Source organism: Numenius arquata, chromosome 7 (genome assembly GCF_964106895.1).
Source record: "Numenius arquata chromosome 7, bNumArq3.hap1.1, whole genome shotgun sequence".
Taxonomy (NCBI): domain Eukaryota; kingdom Metazoa; phylum Chordata; class Aves; order Charadriiformes; family Scolopacidae; genus Numenius; species Numenius arquata.
This window is the reverse complement of record NC_133582.1, coordinates 50613660-50634967: the sequence shown is the minus strand read 5'-3', so window position 1 is coordinate 50634967 and position 21308 is coordinate 50613660. Positions and strand designations below refer to the sequence as shown.

The 21308-nt window shown below is 38.4% G+C and overlaps 1 protein-coding gene across 1 annotated transcript in view; it reads left to right on the top strand.

Moving 5' to 3' along the window:
- The window catches only part of PLCL2 (phospholipase C like 2), a 103094-nt gene extending 84039 nt beyond the window's left edge, over positions 1 to 19055 (top strand). Inside the window, exons 6-7 of the mRNA XM_074150158.1 lie at positions 8153 to 8262; positions 17811 to 19055. Coding sequence (XP_074006259.1) covers positions 8153 to 8262; positions 17811 to 17990 — 290 coding nt within the window. The 3' untranslated portion in view covers positions 17991 to 19055. The remainder of the gene's footprint in view (positions 1 to 8152; positions 8263 to 17810) is intronic.
- Positions 19056 to 21308: the final 2253 nt, after the last annotated feature.

Below are 21308 nucleotides of genomic sequence, written 5' to 3'. Positions count from 1 at the left end.
ACCAACTGTTCCAACCTATCCATAGGTGAGGGTTAAAAAAAAAGCAGAGTTAGTAAAGTGTTACAATCAGTATGGTTGAAAGACAAATTTTGGAATATGTATTATTAGGTAAAGTGCTGAAAAGTTGAATAAGCTTTCAGATACACATTCCCCTTCATGTTTTAAACAATAGTAACAAACAGTAGCAATTACAGGTTGGGGAAATGGCTGTGGGTTTAACTAATTATGTTAATCAGGTGATTTGAAAAAAAAAGGTACCCAACTGGTCTGGACCAGGAGGTGATACTAAAGAAAGGAGAAATTACATTTCTGTGGAAACAAAAGAGCTAATAGTTACTATTGCCAGCAAAATGGTGTGGGCTTAGCAGGATGTGAAGACTGGGAGAAATTATAATGTGCCATAAATCAATGTCTTTATTAAGACTTCTTTCTAGCATTCAATAAAATGAGGATCTTTTTTCCTTAGACTTTCATTGGTCTCTCTTGAGGATCAAGGCTGATAAATAAAAAATGAATACAGCAGTCTGTGGAAAAAATCCTCTCCCTCATAGCTCTGTGTTTCTGCCCTTTATAGACAGTATTAATTCATTCTCACACATGGTAGTGGCTTAACTTCATCCACATTCAGAAATGTGGTCTGTCTTCATGGAGGACTGTCCTTGGGGATGAATGTTTTCCCTACATTGGAGGTGAAATACCAAGAGTCTTCTTCCCGGAGCAAATGTTTTAATATGTGATAGCTTGGTTTTCTGTGTATTTTGTAGGGCTGCTGTTCCAGAGGTACAAAAAAAGTGTTGGTGTGTGGGGTTTATGTGTTTTGTAGCTTGATGCACATTTTGTTGACGTTGGTGTCTAGAAGGTTGTTACATAGGAGTGTTCTTGAAAGAGTTTGAGGAAGGTGGAGCTGGTCACTCAACTCCTGGAATTAACTGAGTTTTAATTAAATCAAGGCCATATGTCCTCTTTATAAAGCTTCATAACGGCATAAGCTTGGTGCTGGAAGTACTTTGAATCTCTTGTGGTTCATGAAGAAGTTGATGACCATCTGACTTCATAAGTGGTTCCCCAGCCTGAAAGAAAGTATCTTATATTGAAAACTGAATTATTGTGATTGTGTACGGAACTGGATGAGTCTGGATGGGAAGACTAAATACTAATTTAGTCCTTGGAGAGAGGATGACTTTTGGCAGGCTGCAACGCCATTGTTGTTTGGGATGTTACAACAAGAAGGTTATCTCGGGCATAGCATTTGTCTTTGCTACTTCTAAAGAATAAAAGGGCAGCAGGTACCAAAATGTACTTAAGTAGAGACAGTACAAGGCTGTCTGTGGCTGGGGAATATTTCCACTTGCTACAGAGATACTGCATGTTGCCAAAGAAGTTGAAATAATGAAAAACTACTGAACAACTAATTTATTATAGAATATAAATATATTAATTTCATCAGTTAATATATTATTTCATCAAGTATTAATCTAAATATTTTGAATGCTATTTGCATTCAAAACCTGGAATATTTGCATTCAAAACCTGGAAAACCTCTATTCAGACCTGGAGCTTCTTGAAGCTAAAGCACAGCACACTCGGAATCTGCAATGAAATTCTGATTCTCTAGTTATGATGTAAAATGTTTTGGGTGACCTCAGTGGGAAGCAGGTGCTTGGAAGTACTTGAGGATCTAATCCTTGTTCCCTGTTATGACTCAGTTGTTGCACTTAGTAGTGATCATTAGGTAATACAGAGGTGCTCCACATATTAAGGTTCATTTTGAATCTGTGTGTGAAAAGTGTTCTGTAAGCAAAATAGGTGAGAATTTACAGGTATAGTGACTTCTGTTGCGTCTCTAACATGATTTATTTGATATATTGTTGATGTGATCTAGTAGCCAGACTCCTTTCCCAATCCCTTTTCTGATAAACTTTGTTTTAAGAGGAAATTGATTGTGAGGTTGAAATACCTAAGTGTTTAGGGAACATAATCTAAAATAAAAATATTAAGAAACATATTTAATGCTGTAAAAAATTAAAGCCCTGGCTTTCAATGATGTGGCCAAGTGTAGCAGTTGTGTGTGCAGATTAAATATTTATATGTGAAAATGAGTACTTACAGCTTAAATTCTTTCCTAGAATTCTTTCCTATATTACCATTTAACCTACATGGTTTAGGAAGAAATATTTTAATGTATAAAGTGCTTTCTTGGATTTATTTTCTTGTAAAGAACAAATCTGTGTATGCAAATTGTTCACAGAAACTTTATGAGCATTTGAGATGAATGTACACAGCAATTGAGCTGCAATATATAGTAACCTAATCAAGAGCTGTATGATATTTTCTTTCCATTTTAAAAATATTTAATGTTTATTTCATTTTTATTATGTATGTATTACTATTTTGATAAGTATTTTGTTTGCTTTTAAATCAAAGTTCTCTACCAAGAATGAAATAAAATATATTTGGCTTGACTGAAGTTAAGTGCTTACCTGCAGTATTATCAGTGTGTATTTTATATAGGTATAGACAAATATTGTTTGACACCCATTTCATATATACTTAGTATATATATTTACTGCCAAAGTTTTAACATTGTGCTATTTCATTGATAAAGTTCTTTGTTAAGAGAAAGAACCTATACCAGGAAGAGCCCACCTGCTGTGTAGTCATGTCTCAGTCAGGTTGTAAATCATGCTCTTGGCAAGACAGCTTTCATCAAAGAAAACAAATGAATATGTTAAGTAGAAGTTTGGCTTTAGAAATACAGTATAGCAAGTGTTGTGCTTGCTCTTTTGCTAAGGATTCCTTGAAAAATTAGTATTTCAACTCTCATTTAAAGAAAAGGTGTGAATTTTTTTTCCTATAAACTGAAGTTGTGTACCTGGGCTTTGTGACAGTAACTGTTAAAAAAAAAATAAATATAATAATTACAGAGTCACAAACAGTCTGAACTCCAATTCTCCTTTTTTCAATCTCTTTTCACATCTTGACTTTAATAAAAATGTACTTATCATCAGAGTTTTCCAACAAAGATATATGTATTGTACAGTAAAAAAGGAAAAATATAAACACATGCAGCTCACTAACTTAAGGCTACATGTGTAATGTATGCAATTTATAAGCTTCAATTAGTTTAAAAATAGCAGAATCACTTATGCTACTTTATATGTTACATTTTAATCGATATCTTAAGTATACTACCTTGGAACTATAGTGAAAGCCGAGTAGTGGGAGGAATTGCTAACTGGATTTCAAGAGGTGTCATTTCTAGTTAGTAATTAAGGATAGTGAATTTTATACAGGTTATTTTGTTTTGAAGAAAGAAAGTGTTTTTTCCTAGCTAAATACAGTTGGAGGTGAGTAACTTTTTTAATAGTATTTACAATGTTGTTTCTGAATACCCACAAATAAAACTTTTCCCTGAAGATACAAAGGCACTACAAAGCCAATATATCCAATATGCAGGGCCGCAACAGAAATACATCTTCCTTGTTCCAACATTTCAAGCATCAGCAAAACAATAACATGCATATTATGAGCTCACATGCTTCTAAGTTATGAAAGGTTTTGGCTCTTCTGAACATATTTGTGACAATTTAAATGTTGATTAAAAATCCACAACTATAAAATAAAGCTAATATTCTAATCTGGAAGTTATTCTGACAAGCGATGGCTCAGAATCATCATCAGCCCATGAAGACTGTTGTATTGTCTTGTATGCTTCATTTAGGAAAGAGATTTTTGTTATTAAACTATGTCCTAGCAATAAGACATCCCAGTTTCTATAATGTCGTATCAGTTCTTGTTTAGTTTATAGACATAAACTATCCATCAGAATATGCTGAGCATAAATTAATGCAGGTTTGAGGTCTGCCATGTACTATTATGGACCAAACCAGGACCAAACCAGTCAGCCTGACTTCAGTCCTTGGGACAGTGGTGGAGTAAATCCTCCTGGACACCATTTCCAAACACATGAAGGACAAGAAGGTGATTGGGAAAAGTCAGTATGGATTTAAAAAGGGGAAACTGGGCTTAACCAACCAGACAGACTTCTACAACGAGGGGACAGGTTTTGTGGAGGAGTGGAAAGCAGAGGATGTTTTTTATTTCAACTTTATTGAGGCTTTCAACACTGTCTCTCGTAGCATCCTCATAGACAAACTAAGGAAGTAAGTAGAGGCCAGACAGGTTGCAGTGAGGTGGACTGAAAACTAGCTGACCCACCAGGCTCAAAGCATTGTGATCAGCAGCATGAAGTCCACCTGGAGGACAGTGAATAGTGGTATGCCCCAGGGCTTAATACTTGGAGCTACTACTGTTTACACATCTTTTATCACCTGGATGATGGGGTAGAGCATATCCTCAGCAAGCTGCCAGAAGACCCAAAACTTGGAGGAGGCTGGATACAGCAGGTAGTTGTGCTGCTACTCAGAGGGACTTTGACAAGCTGGAGAAATGGGCTGACAGGAACCCCATGAAAAGGGTTTAGCAAAGGGAAGCGCCGAGTCCCGTACCTGGAGAAGAATTACCCCATGCACGTACCAGTGCAGGCTTGGAAGCCAAGTGGCTGGAAAGCAGCTTCAGAGAAAAGGACCTGGGTGTCCTGGTGGACAAGAAGTTGAACATAGCTAAGGAAGTGTGTTGCTAGAAGGCTGAAGGAGGTGACCCTTTTCCTCTAGGCAGTGTTAGTGAGGTCACATCTGCAGTGTTGCCCACAGATCTGGACTCAGTACAAGAGAGACACAGACATATTGGTGAGAGTCCAGCAAGAGCCACAACGATGATTTATGAGTGGACTAGAGCATATTTCATGTGAAGAGCAGCTGAGAGAGCTGGGACTGTTAAGCCTGGATCTTGAGTGGTCAACCACTGGAAGAGGTTGCCCAGAGAGGTTGTGGAGTCTCCATCCTTGGTGATGTTCAACACCCAGCTGGACACTGTCCTGGGCAACCTGCTCTGTCTCATCCTGCTTTGAGCAGGGCAGTTGGACTAGATGATCTCCAAAGGTACCTTCCAACCTCAATGATTCTGTGGAAGTATGGATTTTAGTAAAGTTGGCATCTACAATCAAAAGAAGCTTTTAGAACTGATCTTACTGGCTCAAGACAGCAATCAATAATAATTTCATTATAGATAAAAATGTTTGTGCAATAGGCACAAATTAAAACCCAGGAAATTCCATCTGAATACAATAAGTATATATATCCTGTATAATCTTTGTGATCACTCAGAAAATTGTGAATAATAGCCTTTTTATCATCTGCCAGTATAAATGGAAAACATGAATAACTTGTGCTTTTTAGATTAAGCAGGTGGTGTATGCAGAATTATATTGAGTGATAAATCAGGATAGTATTATGTCTGTTGTTGTCCAGGAGCTCTCAGGCAGTTCAAAATTACTAATGGACTAATAATTCTAGATGTAATTAAGCCTCGTAAAAGTAATTTGCTTACTATACCTTAAGTAGAGGAAGAGCTGAATTTTTACTTGCAAGGAGATAGAAAATCCTGTGTATTCATAAAAAAAAAAGACATTCAACGGTCAGTTTTCTTTGGAAGCATATCTTGAAGCCACTTTTACATGAGTTTATATGGACATATTTTTCATTTTATTAATTTAGCTGTAAATGAAAAGTTCTTTCCTCTTTTTTCCCCCTTTCTGTTATTTTCTAAGAAATCAGTTTCTTTTTGGAATTTAACACTTCTGTTATTACATTGCACTATTAGTGCATGAAAGAGTTCCAAGGCAAAATGCAAGAAAACCAAGCAGGGACACAGAAGAGGAGCACCAAGAGACATATAGGCAACAGTTACGTGCTGTGCTGGATTCATACTCTAAAATTAAGTTGTCCATATATTGTGTAGCAAATACCATTCATTCCATTCAGCAGATGGGAAAACTGAGACTAAGAGGTGAAATAATCCATTTCAATTTATCAAACTAGTAATAGAAACAGAAATAAAATTCAAATCTGCTTTATCCCTGGTTGTGTGTTTAGACTTAGAGTAGGATAGCTTTAGCTTGGCATGGTAATGAGGAGTTGCCCTGTGCAGTCCATAAGAGATGCTGAGGATAAGGGGGTGATCAGTGCTGTTTAAGCAGGAGGCACTTCGCTGAGGGTTTACATGTGTGTGCCCTTCCAGGATGATCTGACTTGGTTTTGTTTTCTGAAAAAGGGCACTGAGACGTTGCTGCTAACGTAACTGCCAGGAGGGTTTCGCTGGAGTGGAATGGTTTTGGCAGAACAGAAACATAACATAGCATGAGCGTAAAGAAGGAAGAGAGTCACCACAGAAATGAAGCAGAAAAGAGCTCTTCTGTCTTTGCGATACGTAAAGACTTTGTACACATAAGAACAATCTGAAATCTACAAAGCACCAGTTTCACATCGCTCATGCAGGCCCTCACCATTATTCTTAATCTCTCTCTGAGTGGCTTCAGTTCAAGGTTATTATTGATCACTATTGCCTGTGGATTTGAAGGGCAATATTTATAAAGATGGAAATGAGATACAGAACTCCAAAAGTTTAGCAGTATAGTCTCTCTGTATTTTTATGGTGGCTCTAGAAATGTTATGTTGTAAATATGGATCTGTGCATAATCTTTCCATGATCATATTGGGAGTTCATTTTTTTGGATAATGTGAGCAGGAAATGGATACTTGGAAACAGTGATGGATGAATGAACTTTAATTTCTCACCTGGTTAGAAATCTGTTTTGAGGAAGCAGAATACGAATAATTCACTTGAGGCTGTACTCTAGAGGTAGAGTCAGAGCTATGGAGAAGTGTTTGAAATAAAAATGATACAGTAGTTTAATTCTGGGGAAATATTTTCCATTTATTTTCCTCATAGTAAAATTTAAAATAGTAAGAAAGGCTAAAAAGAACAATCTCGTCTTTCAAGTGAATTTATGAATAATTTTAAAATTGTGTGTGTGTGTATATATATATATATAGGAGTAAGGTAAGGGAATGTACAATGAAAACATTCAGTCATATCTCATTCTTGTAATAAGACATGAGTGTCGGGTAGAGAGCTAATGAAGAGTAGATACTATAATGTCCTTAAAAGTCAATCTACTCTAGGATTGACAGCCAATGCTGTTTCTATGATTCATAGGTTTCTATGGTTCTATGTTTCTATGGTTCATAGAACCATAAGTTTCTATGGTTATTCCATGATAATTAATTACATGTAAATTTTGAAGCATATACACTCACTGAGCAAATAGAAGATCTCAATATAATTAAAATTATAATTTGTAATTAAGCTATAACTTGGTTTTACATTCCTAGGTGTAAGTCACAACCACTTGCCAACTTTTGCCCTCGAAATACCCTTTATGTTATTACTGATGGAGATACCGAGAGCACAATTTAAAGTATGACTTTCACAGAAGAGTTGCTGTAATCCATGTTGGGTTGGTGTGTTTACCTGCAGAAGGGCATTTTATTTCCCCTGTATGAAGGAAACTTTCAAATTTCATATGACTCGTAACCTCATCATGGAAAACAAATTATTTTCCTTACATCAGTGTAGTGCGCTGGATTAAAGCTAAAGCTTTGGTCATTCTACTCAATGTTTAGGTGAAGCTCATCTGAATTTTGCCAAAATATTTTTGTTTGGAGTTTGTCAGATAGAGGTTTTGTGGACACAGTAGTTTACATGGGTGTGGTAAATGACCTTAGCAGTTTGTGTGGCATTCCTCTTCCACAACTGTTCCTTTTCTCCTCTGGGGTATGATGACAAGGTTATTTTCTGTGATGTAAATTTAGTGCACAAAAGAGCAAGGCACAAAATAAATTTGTTGGGACAGAGTATTTCTTGAAATTACTGTTCCCATTCTGTAGCAACTTACAAAAAGGTTTTTAGTTACAGTGCAGCAAATTCAGATGTCCTTAAAGAATATTTTTGTATAGTAAATACTTGCTTTGCTCCATCTTTGTATGGCAGTGACCCAACAGGTACTTCAGTGTGGACTTTGGCATGTTGTATAGTGTTGCACATTACTAGATGAGATACATTTGTGCTTGAAGAACAAAATTTCTGAAGATTTTCTACTGTCCTTTTGCCTTTTGAGTTTCAAATCTCTATCTCTGATATTAAAAATGCATTAAAATAGATACTATATTGCTCCCTCTTTTATTCTCCACAGCAATGGAGTTTCATGAAAACCTGCACAATATAGGAGCAAGAGAAGGCTTAAAAGAAAGAAAACTGCAAAAATCAGTAGAAAGTTTTACGTGGAACATTACAATTTTAAAGGTAATGTGTCTTCCTTTGGTTAGTTACTGTATTTTTCCATTCACAACTGACATTCTAATATTGTTACTGGTCATTATTCTGTGTCACAGTTCAACTGGATTTATGCACTTTTATAACCATATTCAGTTTAGTTTATATAACTTGAAAACACATGAATATTTCTTCTTTTCTTTTGTTGTGGAGGGTCGTTTCATTTAGTTTGTCTGACATTTTCTTCTTGCAACCTTTTAACATTAACAGCATCCACTGTAATCTTGAATACGTGGGTGAAACAATGAGTATTGATTTCTGTGAAGCGACTGGAGCTGGGAGGAAGCTGTGCTGCTATTTAAACCCCGCTTTGTGACTTGAAAGGGAGTAAGAGTATTAAGGTTAATACAGTTATTGAAAAACAAAAGGGAAACTGTTGCTATTTCAGTCAGTGATGAATGGTGATTAATGATACATACATAACTATATTAATAATCCAGACTGGAGTAGGTTGAGTGTATATGAACTAGAGATTCTCTTTGCATTTTTTCAAGTGCATTTGCTTACGTTTTGACACAACAGTAACTGGTGAAGTATAAAAAAGCTTTCAGCCAGAGACCTTCAGGAAACTAGAATGTGGAACAGTTCAGGTTTCTTATCGCTGGTCTTTCATCTCAGCAGAGTATATAAAAATTTATGGAGATAGCAAAACTGCCTCCCTTAATTTATTCCCTTGACACTGTCCTTCCAGCCCAAATTATTCAAGTTTTGTGTTTACATCCACTATGAGTTCTTCTCTCCCACTCAATCAAATATTTCATCACTACATTAAACTATGAAGTCTGTTTTAATTATAAAGAAAATTATTTTCTCCCACATATTTTTTATTTTTAGTTCTTATTGAAAATAGAATTCTCTATTGCCTCTTCTTACAGTGAACTCACTGTAAGAAGTGATACACATGTATTTCTCCAGCTTTCCACGTTGGTTTCAGGTGTTAAGCTTTTCACGGCATTGCTTGGTGCTCTCATCCCCCTTGTATTACACTGCACAAGTCCAATGCAGAGGAGAATCAAAAAGAGGTTAAATTTGGTATAGTCTGTACAGTTAATACATTCTAAAAATATGTGTGCAGGTTCTGCTTATAACTAGAAGGACCAGACTATCATTCTTCCTTTATTAGGGCAGAGTTTCCTGAAGACAGTGCATGGCATGTATCAAGTACCATTCCTGTGCTACCGAGGGGATAGAGAGGAGGGGAGTCAGGTCAGTGGGCTTGAGCAAATGTCAAGGAAATAAATTTTTATCCCTTCTTTACTTTTCCGTCAAAGGTATCAGATATCAGCTTGGATGGGCAAATCTATTTTAATGCTGCCTGAAACAGCATTACCTTTCCTTCATCCCTGCTTTCCATTCAGAACATAAGGGTTGGGGGGAGGGAGGTTTGCAGTTGATGAGCGACTGAAATGTGAAGTCGTGATTTCTTTGTAAGCCAGGAACTGGAAAATCCACATGGTAGTTCTGGCTCTTCAGAGCACTGAAGGGCTTTTGTGCATATCCTTAGGATTAACATAATTATGAAGTTAAAAGGCCTTCCTTTTGAAGAGATTATTGAGAAAATCTCTTCAACGTTGACTTGTTTTTTTTTTTTTCTACTTGCAGATTAAGGTCCTTTCTGTAGAAAAGTACAATTTGTCCCATAATTAATACTTTATCAAAAAAATCGATGAGATCTTTAGTCAGCCTGTTGTCAAAACTTTAACAGGAGGTGTTACAGAAGGTTCTGGTATGTTGTTACATCTTAAAAAGTTATTTACAAGTATTACAGTTCACATAGGCATCTACTAAGTGCTGTTGTTCACAGTGAGATGTACAGAAAGTTAGAGGTTTTAATTTGTTTGAAGTAACACATTGAGATTTTTGCTCCAAACTCTTAACTATAGGCTGTAACCATAACTTGTCTTGTGTTACATAATTAAATAGAAAAAGTTTATCAGTTTTCTAAGACACTACTCTTCCTGTCTGGAGAAAAAGACCTGTAAGCACAATGTTAATCTAACACTATGTTTTTCCATTTTCCATTTTTCCAATTCTCTAAATAATATGTGAGGACAGGAATGGAAACTGAATGCTCACATTTTTTAGAGCAAAAATTGATCAGGAGAATGACACTCTGTGCCACTTTAAGAAGAATTTCTTTCTCCTGTTGAATTCCCTGCCTGCGTCAAATTGACTTCCCTCTTGCACAGCAGAGAAATAAACCCCTGTCTATTCGGTGGCCCCAAATTTTGCTGTTCAACAAGAAAGACAGTTGAGCTACCAGCACACCAAAGGCTGTGGTGTGCTGGTAGCTCAGCACATGCTTAGGTGGATTTAACTTTTTATACTTCTTGTAATTAGAAACAGTATTTTACATGGTCTCTTGGCTATGATTTAGGAATTGCTGTGTGGCAATTTCACTGAACAGCTTTACTAAATAATTCTGCATGAGCACCATCCTGAGCTCCCTCACAGAGGAATCACAGAATGCTCACATGGTGTGGCTGATGTATTTTCCAAACCAATTAAGCTGCATTTTACCCTCAAGGTACATATTGATCTTTTTTTTCAATTGGGACATTTTGACTACAGTTGATGCAATGGAAACTTTGATAAAATAACAAAATTGATGGCTTAATTCTAGGGGAACTCTTTGTTTAGAACATATGACATAGCTATTAAATATCTCTATGTGTGAGTGCACGCGCACGTATGTTACAGTCACTATTTTAAAGGATTTTATTTTTCCTAATTTGAAGCCATGTGGCCAAATTTATTATTGGTATAGGATGTTTGAATTCAGCTGAAATATCTCTGCTCAATTTGTGTATGTGTATAGCACACATTCCCATTCTTATGCATTCTTATGCATTTGTTTAACTTCAGAACATCACTTAGAGTAAATTTAGTCTGCTTTAGTGAATTTTGTTGTCTGTCTGAGAGCTTTAGAGATTGTACAGTATTAGAATATTCCTCTCTTTCAAATAGTCAGTTTGCAAGATCATTTACTTGTGATTTATTTATTGTCATTACACAGACTGATAGCACTCATATTTTCTAAACATAGATAATCAAATTTCCTGCCAGAACGAGTACACTATTGAAGAAAGAAAATCACTCTAAGTACTGTTGCAGCAGACTTCTACAAACAACATAATGTAACAATTTACAGACTTTCCTGGCATAGCAAAACTTTGAAACAAACCTATATAGGCTTAGAATTTGAGATGCCCATAGGAAGAGCATAATGGCATCGTTAAATTAGTCTTTGCAACAAAGCGCTGTTTTCAACACGTAGGGAGAGTTCAATGGAAGTACTTGGAATGAAGGTGGGACTCCTAACTCCAGCATTTGTTAGATGCTTCTTGTTGGCTATGAGTTTTTAGACACGTCACATTAGACATGAATTACTTTCTCTTGAAAGAAGTCCTAAGGCATGCAGTTCATGTCATCTGTTACCTCTGTAATGACATTGGTTTTCTGCACCTACGTAAATGGAACACTCAAGGCACTTATAGGAGTGCAACTTCTTGAATATATATTTTTAAAAAAAGTCATCTGCATTTTATAGACTAAATCTGCAAGTGGAGTCAGGCAGCCCTGTTGTCACCGTTGGCCATTCATAAAGGCTCTGATAGCTGCTGCCTTGTCCTGTAGGTACTCAGAAAACCTCCCACATCCCAGTTAAATTTAAATATCTAAAACTACTAGTCTCATGGTGTTGCTGGACTGATGGGCTTTTGGCTCCTGATTAAACCCATATTTAGAAGTTAGGAAGGTAAGTCTTGATGAGATTCAACAAGGGCAAGTGTAGGGTGCTGCACCTGGGGAGGAATAACCCCGTGCACCAGTGCAGGGTGGGGGCTGACCTGCTGGAGAGCAGCTCTGTGGAAAAAGACCTGGGAGTCCTGGTGGACAACAGGATGACCATGAGCCAGCAATGTACCCTTGTGGTCAAGAAGGCCAATGGCATCCTGGGGTGCATCATGAAGAGTGTGACCAGCAGGCCGAGAGAGGTTATCCTCCCCCTCTGCTCTGCCCTGGTGAGGCCCTTTCTGGAATACTGTGTCCAGTTCTGGGCTCCCCAGTTCAAGAAGGAAAGGGAACTGCTGGAGAGGGTGCAGCAGAGGGCTGCAAAGATGATTAGGGGCCTAGAACATCCCTCTTACAAGGAAGGGCTGAGGGATTTGGGTCTTTTTAGTCTGGAGAAGAGAAGACTGAGGGGGATCTGATCAATACCTATAAATACTTAAAGGGTAGGTGTCAAGAGGATGGGGCCAGTCTTTTTTCAGTGGTGCCCAGTGACACGACAAGAGGTTATGGGCATAAACTTGAACATAAGAACTTCCATTTAAACATGAGGAGGAACTTCTTTACTTTGAGGGTGGCAGAGCACTGGAACAGGCTGCCCAGAGAGGTGGTGGAGTCTCCATCTCTGGAGACATTCAAAACCCGCCTGGACACGTTCCTGTGCAGCCTGCTCTAGGTGGACCTGCTTTGTCATGGGGTTGGACTAGATGATCTCCAGAGGTCCCTTCCAACCCCATATCATTCTGTGATTCACATCCTGATTCTGTAAATGCACTCAAAGCATGTCAGCTGGGCATGGAGCATTGCAGTATGTCCCACTGTACCTACCAGCCAGTGCTCAGAGAAATGCTTTGGGAAAGGGATACTGGCTTCTTTTCCTGATACGAGCTTTGGGTCCCAGAACCTGAGCTAAAGCCCAGTCATTACTGGTACAGTTTCCTGGGATTTTGAGAGAGAAAAGGGTGCTCATGCAGTTATTTCAGATGTCATCTCAACAGTTTTGCTTTCATGTTCACACACTCACTGAAGAACCTGTTAACCAAAAATCATGAGTGAATACATACCAAATTATAAAGGTTGCTGTGCTGAGACATTCTAGTTGCTGCTATATACAATTGGTTCTGAAATGGTGTCTCATTTCATAGGTATGAGAACTGATAAGGAACCATTTTGGTTTGGTTTTTGATTACCTTTCACGAGCTGTGATATAAAAACACTGCCTCTTTAGCCAAGAGCTGAAAGTGTCAAAACAAACAGAAGATTTTTAATGTTGATATAAAAAAAACAAACAACAAAACAGAGTAGTTGACACAGGCATATTGGGACAGAGAGGTATGAAAGATGTTGAATTGGGTGTCCACATGAGTTTACATCCTTTATTGTTGCTGCTTATTAAAAGCTTATGAATTAATATCGGTTTTGTTCTTTGATGTTCTTTAAGGTCTTTTTCATGTCTGCCTACAAAACAGCTTGATGCTTGATTCATTTTCTGAAGCTTGTAAACATCAATATGTGAAAGAGGTATTGAAGTTACATAGTGCTCAGTTCTGTTAGTGAATTTTAACCACGGTGAAGGAAAGGGAGCAGTGATTGCCATCTGCTGCTGTGAGGACAGTGCTCTCGCAGTGCTCTGCACGTGTGATGTGCAAGGCCTGTTCCTAGATGGGAATTTTCACAAAATGTCTGTTAACCACAGTCCTGGGAATAAATTTGAGTTTTGTGGTGTGTTTGCCAGAGAACGCTAAAGGACTGAACTCGTTTACAGTTACCAGGGGTGAAAGGCCTGACAGAGCCAGCCCTACCATATAGGAAGAAACATTATACAGGTTTGGTTCTGCAACTGCTCCAGATTCCAGCATTGAGTTGTCTCTTTGGACCAGCTTTGTAGGATTTTTTTGTATTTCCTCATGATAAATCTACCTGACTAGGATTTGAGCCATTGAGAGGTTTCTTGCCTTGGCTTTACGGTATGCATTTTAAGATCAAGTGGCATACAGCCATTCGGGCCTGGTAAGAAGGTGAAAGGCCTTCAAGTAGCCCATAGATGTGAGAGATTCCTGTGTTCCAGCTTGTAGTCAACTGACTGTACTATTAATTTACTTATTAAATCAATGGCACGTGATCTTATGCAGCTACAGAATGCATAGAATATAAAGAATTGAAACTGAATCTTGAGAGCCCTTGGCGAGAGACATTTGATATATAACTAGAAGGAAGGTCTTTCAGTTCTTTTAATTGAGTGTGTGGGGGCAATTTTTTCAGATCTGGATTTTTACTTTTCTGCCTTTCAAATGTTTTGTATCACTGTTCAACAGTGTTCACTGTGACTACAACTTGCATTTTTAAGATGCATACTGCTTTTTTTTACCCAGCATATGGCTTCATGATGGTACATCAACAGAGCTAGGCACTTTACATCATTTGCGCAGGCCTCTCTCACTGGAGCTCGTGCTGTATTTGGTAGCAATGGTTGCTCTTGTTTTGTCTTTGGATCAAGACTACCAGCAGATATTGACAACACAGTTGATTTCACAAATATTTTTCTGAGCAGCCTGGCTGAGTTCAGAAATCAATTGCTTCATTCTGAGTGTTGGAGAACAGAGTATCTGATGTACACAGGTTCATTTTTCTATTTCACCCTGTTCTAAACTTGATCTCACTTGGCCAAATGTGTTTAGTCAGAACCCTTGTTTTGTGCAATAATCCACCCCCTTATCCCAGATCCTCTCTTGTCTACAAAGTTTATCTTCCCTCATCAGTCTTGTCCAGGCACTCCCAGTTCCCTGCTGAAAATCCAGCCATTCCTGCTAACCCCTGGCTTCTTCCTTCCTCTCTCTCCCCCATCCAGTATTCTGTTCCCACTTAGTGCCTAATTTTCTCTTCTGGCACTTTTTTTCCCATTGCTTTACAGGTCATATTGCCCCCTCTTTGCCTCCTCTAGAGATCCTTCCTGATGAGTCTTAATTTTAGTTTTCTCATCGTCTTGCCTGATTTCATTGTGTTCTGCAATCTTCTCCTTGCTCTGCATTTTTCTTTGTTTTTCTCTCTCACCAGCTCTTAGTCTCATTACCAAGCTCTCTCACTCTTTTTGAGTTGCTGGTCCTTCTACTTGCCTGTCACTTTCAGGCTTCTTTCAACATACTGGATTTTATCAATTCGTGTTCTTTCTTTGTTCCAATCCCAAATGTTGCCTCAGTCTTTCCCTTTCTCTATTCACCTCTCTGGTCCAAATTCAGTGTTTCTGCACTTTGTTCATTGTTCATTATTTCATGATCTCCTCTTTCAGTAAGATCTTGTCTCTACCAGTCTAACTTCCCTTTCTGCAGTCCTAGACTTCTTGCCAGGTGAGTCTCAGAGATTGCTCTTGCTGCCTCCTCTTCTCCATCCGCCTTCTCAGCAGAGTCCCTGTCCCAGGCTCTTCCTTCCCCTTCTCCAGTCTGGCTTTTGGACTGCCTGCATTGGCAACCAAATGTTGGTGTCAAGACAAATTGGAGAAGCCATGCAGGAAAAACTCAACTTTTTCTTCTAACGCATATTCATTATTGTGTGGGAATGGAATACGCGTTGTCTTGCCACATTGCTGGAGCTGTCAAGAAATGAAGAGTGATTGAGAATAGAATCCTGAGTGATTGTACTAAGCATGTTCAAAATCTGATTTTTGTTTATTAAAAGCTCGTAACTTGGATCCACTGCTTGGGGTCCCTGAGGTCATTTGAATTACAAGTCCCTACCCCAAGTGGGAGTGGAGACAGAAGGATGGGAGACTGTTACAGAAATTCTGACAGCATTTTCCAGTCTTTATTCTCAGAACTGAATGAACCATGTGGATGAGGTTAAAGAATAATGTTAAACGGTAATAAAAATAATGTCTGCCAGTGGCAAAAATTCTGTATAGAGAGTATCAGATGAAGTAGTTAAAGTTTGGCAAGCATATAAGCAACTGAAAGCAGTTTTTTTTTTTTTAAATGAGAAGTTTTGGGCAACCTTATTAATAGACTGTTGCTAGCAGCTCTGCCTTATAATAAACAACTTGATTAAAGTTCCAGAACTGTATTCTACTAATCCATGTAAAATGGAACTTGGGCTAGAAACAGATGCACTCCAGATATGACTCATTTAGTCTGCTGGAGTGTTTTAAATTAGCTTTTAGTTGTTTGTCTATTTGGGAAAAAAAGTATGTGCTTTAAAAGAAAAAGTAGCCCTGTTTTTTTTTTTTTTTGTAGAAGAAAATATTACTGAAGCTTGTGCTGTGATTGGTGAACTTCTAGATTTTTTTTCTGTCTGGTAATCAGAAAAAAACCACTTTGGCTATTACAGTCTTGGATAAGGGGAGGGGGGACTTTATTTTTTTGAAGCAAGCAATATTTGCTTTCAATTTGTATGCCTCAAGTGCGTAATTCTGCTTACTTCATAGGACAGGATTTATATTCTGAGTTGCTAAAGAAGAAAGGCTGAAGTATCACACTATGAGTGCACATATGTTTTTGTCTGACTGCTGTTCTACCTCTCCTTCTTTATTTTTTAAATCAAAAAGTAAAGTTGGATTTCAGCCATATTTGGCAGAGGAGAGGCAACACAGCTATTATGTCTCTAGAAGAGACATTAGCTTCTCTTGAAGAGAAGCGTCTGTCAGGAGCCAGCATTTACAGAGTGCAGACATGAGTACCCCAATTACAGGAAAAGGTGCAGTCAGTGTTCATACCTTATTAGACATTATAGGATCTGACAGTCTCAAGGAACTGCGGTACTTCGGTTTGCTTGTTTGTGTGTGTGTGGTTTTTTCTCCTGTACAGTTGGAAAAGACTGCTTAAGACAGGGTATTTTTGAAACACCATTTGCTTTTCTGTAAACTGTGGGGCAGTTCTCCTTTGGAAGCTCGGGCACGGCGCAGTCGGTTTGGCCCTTGCAGACTTTCTGCACGTGTTTGTGAAGTTTCCTGCGGCCACCAGTAAGACAGGCGTGCTCCCCATGCGCTGCAGCCTCGCTCATTCCCTGCGTATGGGCAGGGTGGGCAGATAACGGCGGCAGAAACTGCCTTCTGCATAGTCTGCTAATGAGAGCTCTTGCTGTTAGAGGGCTTTAATCAATACAGAGAAATAGAGTAGCTAATAATGCAGGACAGAGCCAAATCACCTAAGTCTGCAACAGTTTCTCTTACAGCTTTACTTACTATGGTGAGTAGTACTTCACAACTTCTAGTACTTGTAAGTACTTTACAACTTACTTACTATGAAGACTAAGATGGCAAGTAAAGGGAGATAGTGCTGAACTACAGACAGCCCTGTGAAGTCTTTGTCGTCACTGTCCTTGTGACATGTTGCTCGCCAAACCTGTATTTTCATATTTCATGCTTTGACAAACTTTGATCCTTTACTGTGCTACTATTGAATGAATCACATTGCTAGGAAAAAAAAATCTCAAAGAACCAAAACAGTTTAACTACTCCCTGAAGTACCAAAATCAGCCTTCACAATTTTCTCTGTGCAGAAACATTTATAGTCCCCATGGATTGAAAATACAGCACAGATTACTTTCCTGAAAGTTGTTAGGTAGAGCTTGGTTCTTACTAACTTCAAGTAATCCAATTTTGAGGTTTGTTTTGGTTTGGTTTTCGGGTTTTTTTTTGAGCAGGGCAATTGTACCATTAATCTAAAACAAACAGAAAGGGGAGGGAAAAAAGAGAATCCTATTATCAATTGTGTGTTCTAACTGCATTTTTTTTCATACAGGGGCAAGCTGATCTTCTCAAATATGCTAAAAATGAAGCACTGGAGAATCTGAAACAAATCCATTATGCCACTCTTTCATGTGGACTTAATAAGCCAGGCACTGAAAATGCAGAAATCTCAAAGCCCCGTCGAAGTCTGGAGGTCATACCTGAAAAAGCAGGTGATGAAAATGGAGAATGAGAGAACGCTCTTCTCGTAATTATGGAGTTTATAACTCTGTGACCAATTGTAGCTGCATAAGACATTTGCTTTGCACTTACTGTTGGAAAATATTTGGAATTTTTAAAGCACAACTGGAGAAGCTAATTACAATCTATTGAAACTGTGAATGTATGTAGCAACTCTGCTTGTGAAGGCAATGATATTGTGTAACATGGAAATTACATTCTTGGCCAAAATATAGTATATATGTAAAAGATACTGTAATTCAGTAATAGCGTGCTGAAAAGTTCATAGGGAAATGAACATTTTTTAAATGAGCTTTAACTAGAGGGAAATCAGTTGACAGAATTTGACAAGATGCCTTGATTTTCAAACAAACTAGGTGCACAGGTCTTTTATTTGCACAATTTGTTAATTGTGCTAGTGAAGTGAATTAGTCTCTCGAAAATCAGGTCCAAACAAGTAGAATCCACAAGTTTCACACTATGTGTAATTCAGCCGCTCAGATATTTGGGTTTGAAGTGGTATTGATTTTATTGTTGAGCCATAAATTAAAATGAGAATGTAATTAGACAGTGATCACTGACTTCAGTGCACTATAGGAGAGCCATTATGTAAAAGGAAAATGTGCAATCAATCTGATAGCCTATGTCAGAAGAAGATACATACCTATTTTGCCTAAGATCTTCTGCAAATGTGTGTAGATAATGTGACCAAACTGCAAGCAAAATGTTGTAAATAGTTTTTCATTTTGTGAAGTGAAGTGCTCATATTAAAAAGAGTTTTATGAGATTGCTCCCAGACAAGTAAAGCTTTTAACTAAATTTTAACTTTTTTATTTTTCAAGTATTTTCTTCCTTACAGAATAGGTGATATCTCAATAAGCAGGTTTGTCAAAAAAAAAATAAAAATGCTGTTTTGGTTCTGTTTTGGTTTTCTGACAACATTAGGTAAAGGTATTGTAGTTGATATGCTCATTGTAAAATGACTATACCAACCTAGAGTGTTCTCTTACTGTTTCTGATTTAACAATAAAATGGACTATATAATTATAGAAGCTAATAAATTTGAAGAAAAACAAGCAAAATCCTACAGAGATCAGAATGCAGTTTTTGTTTAGCTGTGGGGAAAAAGGGGAAGATGGTGACGTCTGTTGAAAAGCATTGTTTTAATTAGAGGTCTTCAACACATGCATTCTATGCTGATTTTGGTATTTTTAACCAAGTCAAGAGGCTGTTTCTGCATTCAGATTGCAGTGAACATCTACATATATGTAACAACCTGTAGAAGTCAATGGAGGGCACTGGGATACTTGAATGTAATCTGAATTATTAGGCACTTAATTTTTTCTAGTCATTATAAAATTAAAGGGGGGGAGGGATGAAAACAATTTGAATAGTAAATGTCACATCTTGAGCCTGCACTTTTAAGTGTCAAACTGCATGGGTTAGGAGCAGTTTCAGAAGGAGCTAAGCTCTTTCAGTGTCTAGTGACAGATTCTATGCCTCAATATTACTGTCTTGCCAGGATCTAGTTCGATTATGTGTTGTACAAATTTAAATGTTTATCCTGCAGTAAGCACCTGCAAGCCTTGCTTTTTAGACAGTCCTCTATGTTGTCAGCTGGAAGTCTTCCAGTTGTACCTCAAGTTGATGGGAAGCAACATGAAATTTAGTGTTCTGAACTATATTCTAAGCCAGTATGAAATTAGTCTTCCAGGGCCAAATCTGTCAGACCTAAATCTGATTTATCTACAGCAAAATAACTGTGTTACATCAAAATACAGCTGAGCCGTAAATATAAAAGGTCAGTTTCACTTTATCAGGAAAACTAAAACCTAGGCTGTTGGAATTTTACTACTGGTTTCTAGTACTAGACCGTTGAAAGGTGTAGACTGTGGAAAAATGTCAGTACAGTTAGCATTGTTCTTCAAAATAGCCTAAAAGCCAGTGAAGCTCTGTTTGCAGTCCTGGCCCACCACTGTTTGTGTGGCATTTACAGAATGACGTCATTTACCTCACAAATGAAACCTGTAGAGTCTCTTTCTCCAACCAGGTTATCGGAATTGATGGCTTGGCTATTCTTAGCATTTATATATTTCTGTTCAGCACATTACAACCTTGAAAGAGGTGAGGAAAGATTGAAAGGATTAAAACCAGTTTGGTGTTTTTTTCTTCATTTTAAGGCAAAAAAAATTAAATGAAAGATGAGTATCACATAAGTGAAGGCTGACAGATTTTGTATATTCAACTGTGCAATATATATCATAGAATCAGAATGGTTAGAGTTGGAAGGGACCTTAAAGATTATCGAGTTCCAACCCCCCTGCCATGGGCAGGGACACCTCCCACCAGACCAGGTCGCTGAAAGCCCCATCCAACCTGGCCTTGAACACCTCCAGGGATGGGGCATCCACAACTTCTCTGGGCAACCTGTTCCAGTGCCTCACCACCATCACAGTCAAGAATTTCTTCCTAATATCTGATCTAAATCTACCCTATTTCAGTTTAAAAACTTTACCCCTCGTCTTATCACTCCACTCCTTGATAAAGAGTCCCTCCATACCATTCCTGTAGGCCCCCTTTAGGTACTAGAATGTTACTGTAAGGTCTCCCTGGAGCATTCTCTTCTCTGGGCTGAACAACCCCAACTCTCTCAGCCTGTATTCATAGGAGAGGTGCTCCAGCCCTCTGATCATTTTCGTGGCCCTCTGCTGGACTCTTTCCAACATGTCCACATCCCTTCTTATGTTGAGGGCTCCAGAGCTGGACGCAGTACTCCAAGTGGGTTCTCACCAGAGCAGAGTAGAGGGGTAGGATCACCTTCCTTGACCTGCTGGCCACGCTTCTTTTGATGCAGCCCAGGATATAGTTGGTTTTCTGGGCTGTGAGTGCACATTACTGGCTCATATTGAGCTTCTTATCAACTGACACCCCCAAGTCCTTCTCCTCAGGGCTTCTCTCAATCCATTCTGTGCCTAGCCTATATTTGTGCTTGGGATTGCCTCAACCCACATGCAGAACTTGGACTTTGCCTGGTCGAACTTCATGAGGTTTGCACAGGCCCACCTCTCAAGCCTGTCCAGGTCCCTCTGCATTCCATCCCTTCTCTCCAGCATATTGACTGGAGAGATATGCTTGGTGTCGTTAGCAAACTTGCTGAGGATGCACTCAACACCACTGTCCATGTCACCAACAAAGATGTTAAGCAGCACTGGTCCCAGTACCAACCCCTGAGGAATGCTGCTCATCGCTGGCCGCCACTTGGACATTGAGCCGTTGACTACAACTCTTCGAGTGTGGCCATCCAGCCAATTCCTTATCCACTGAGTGGTCC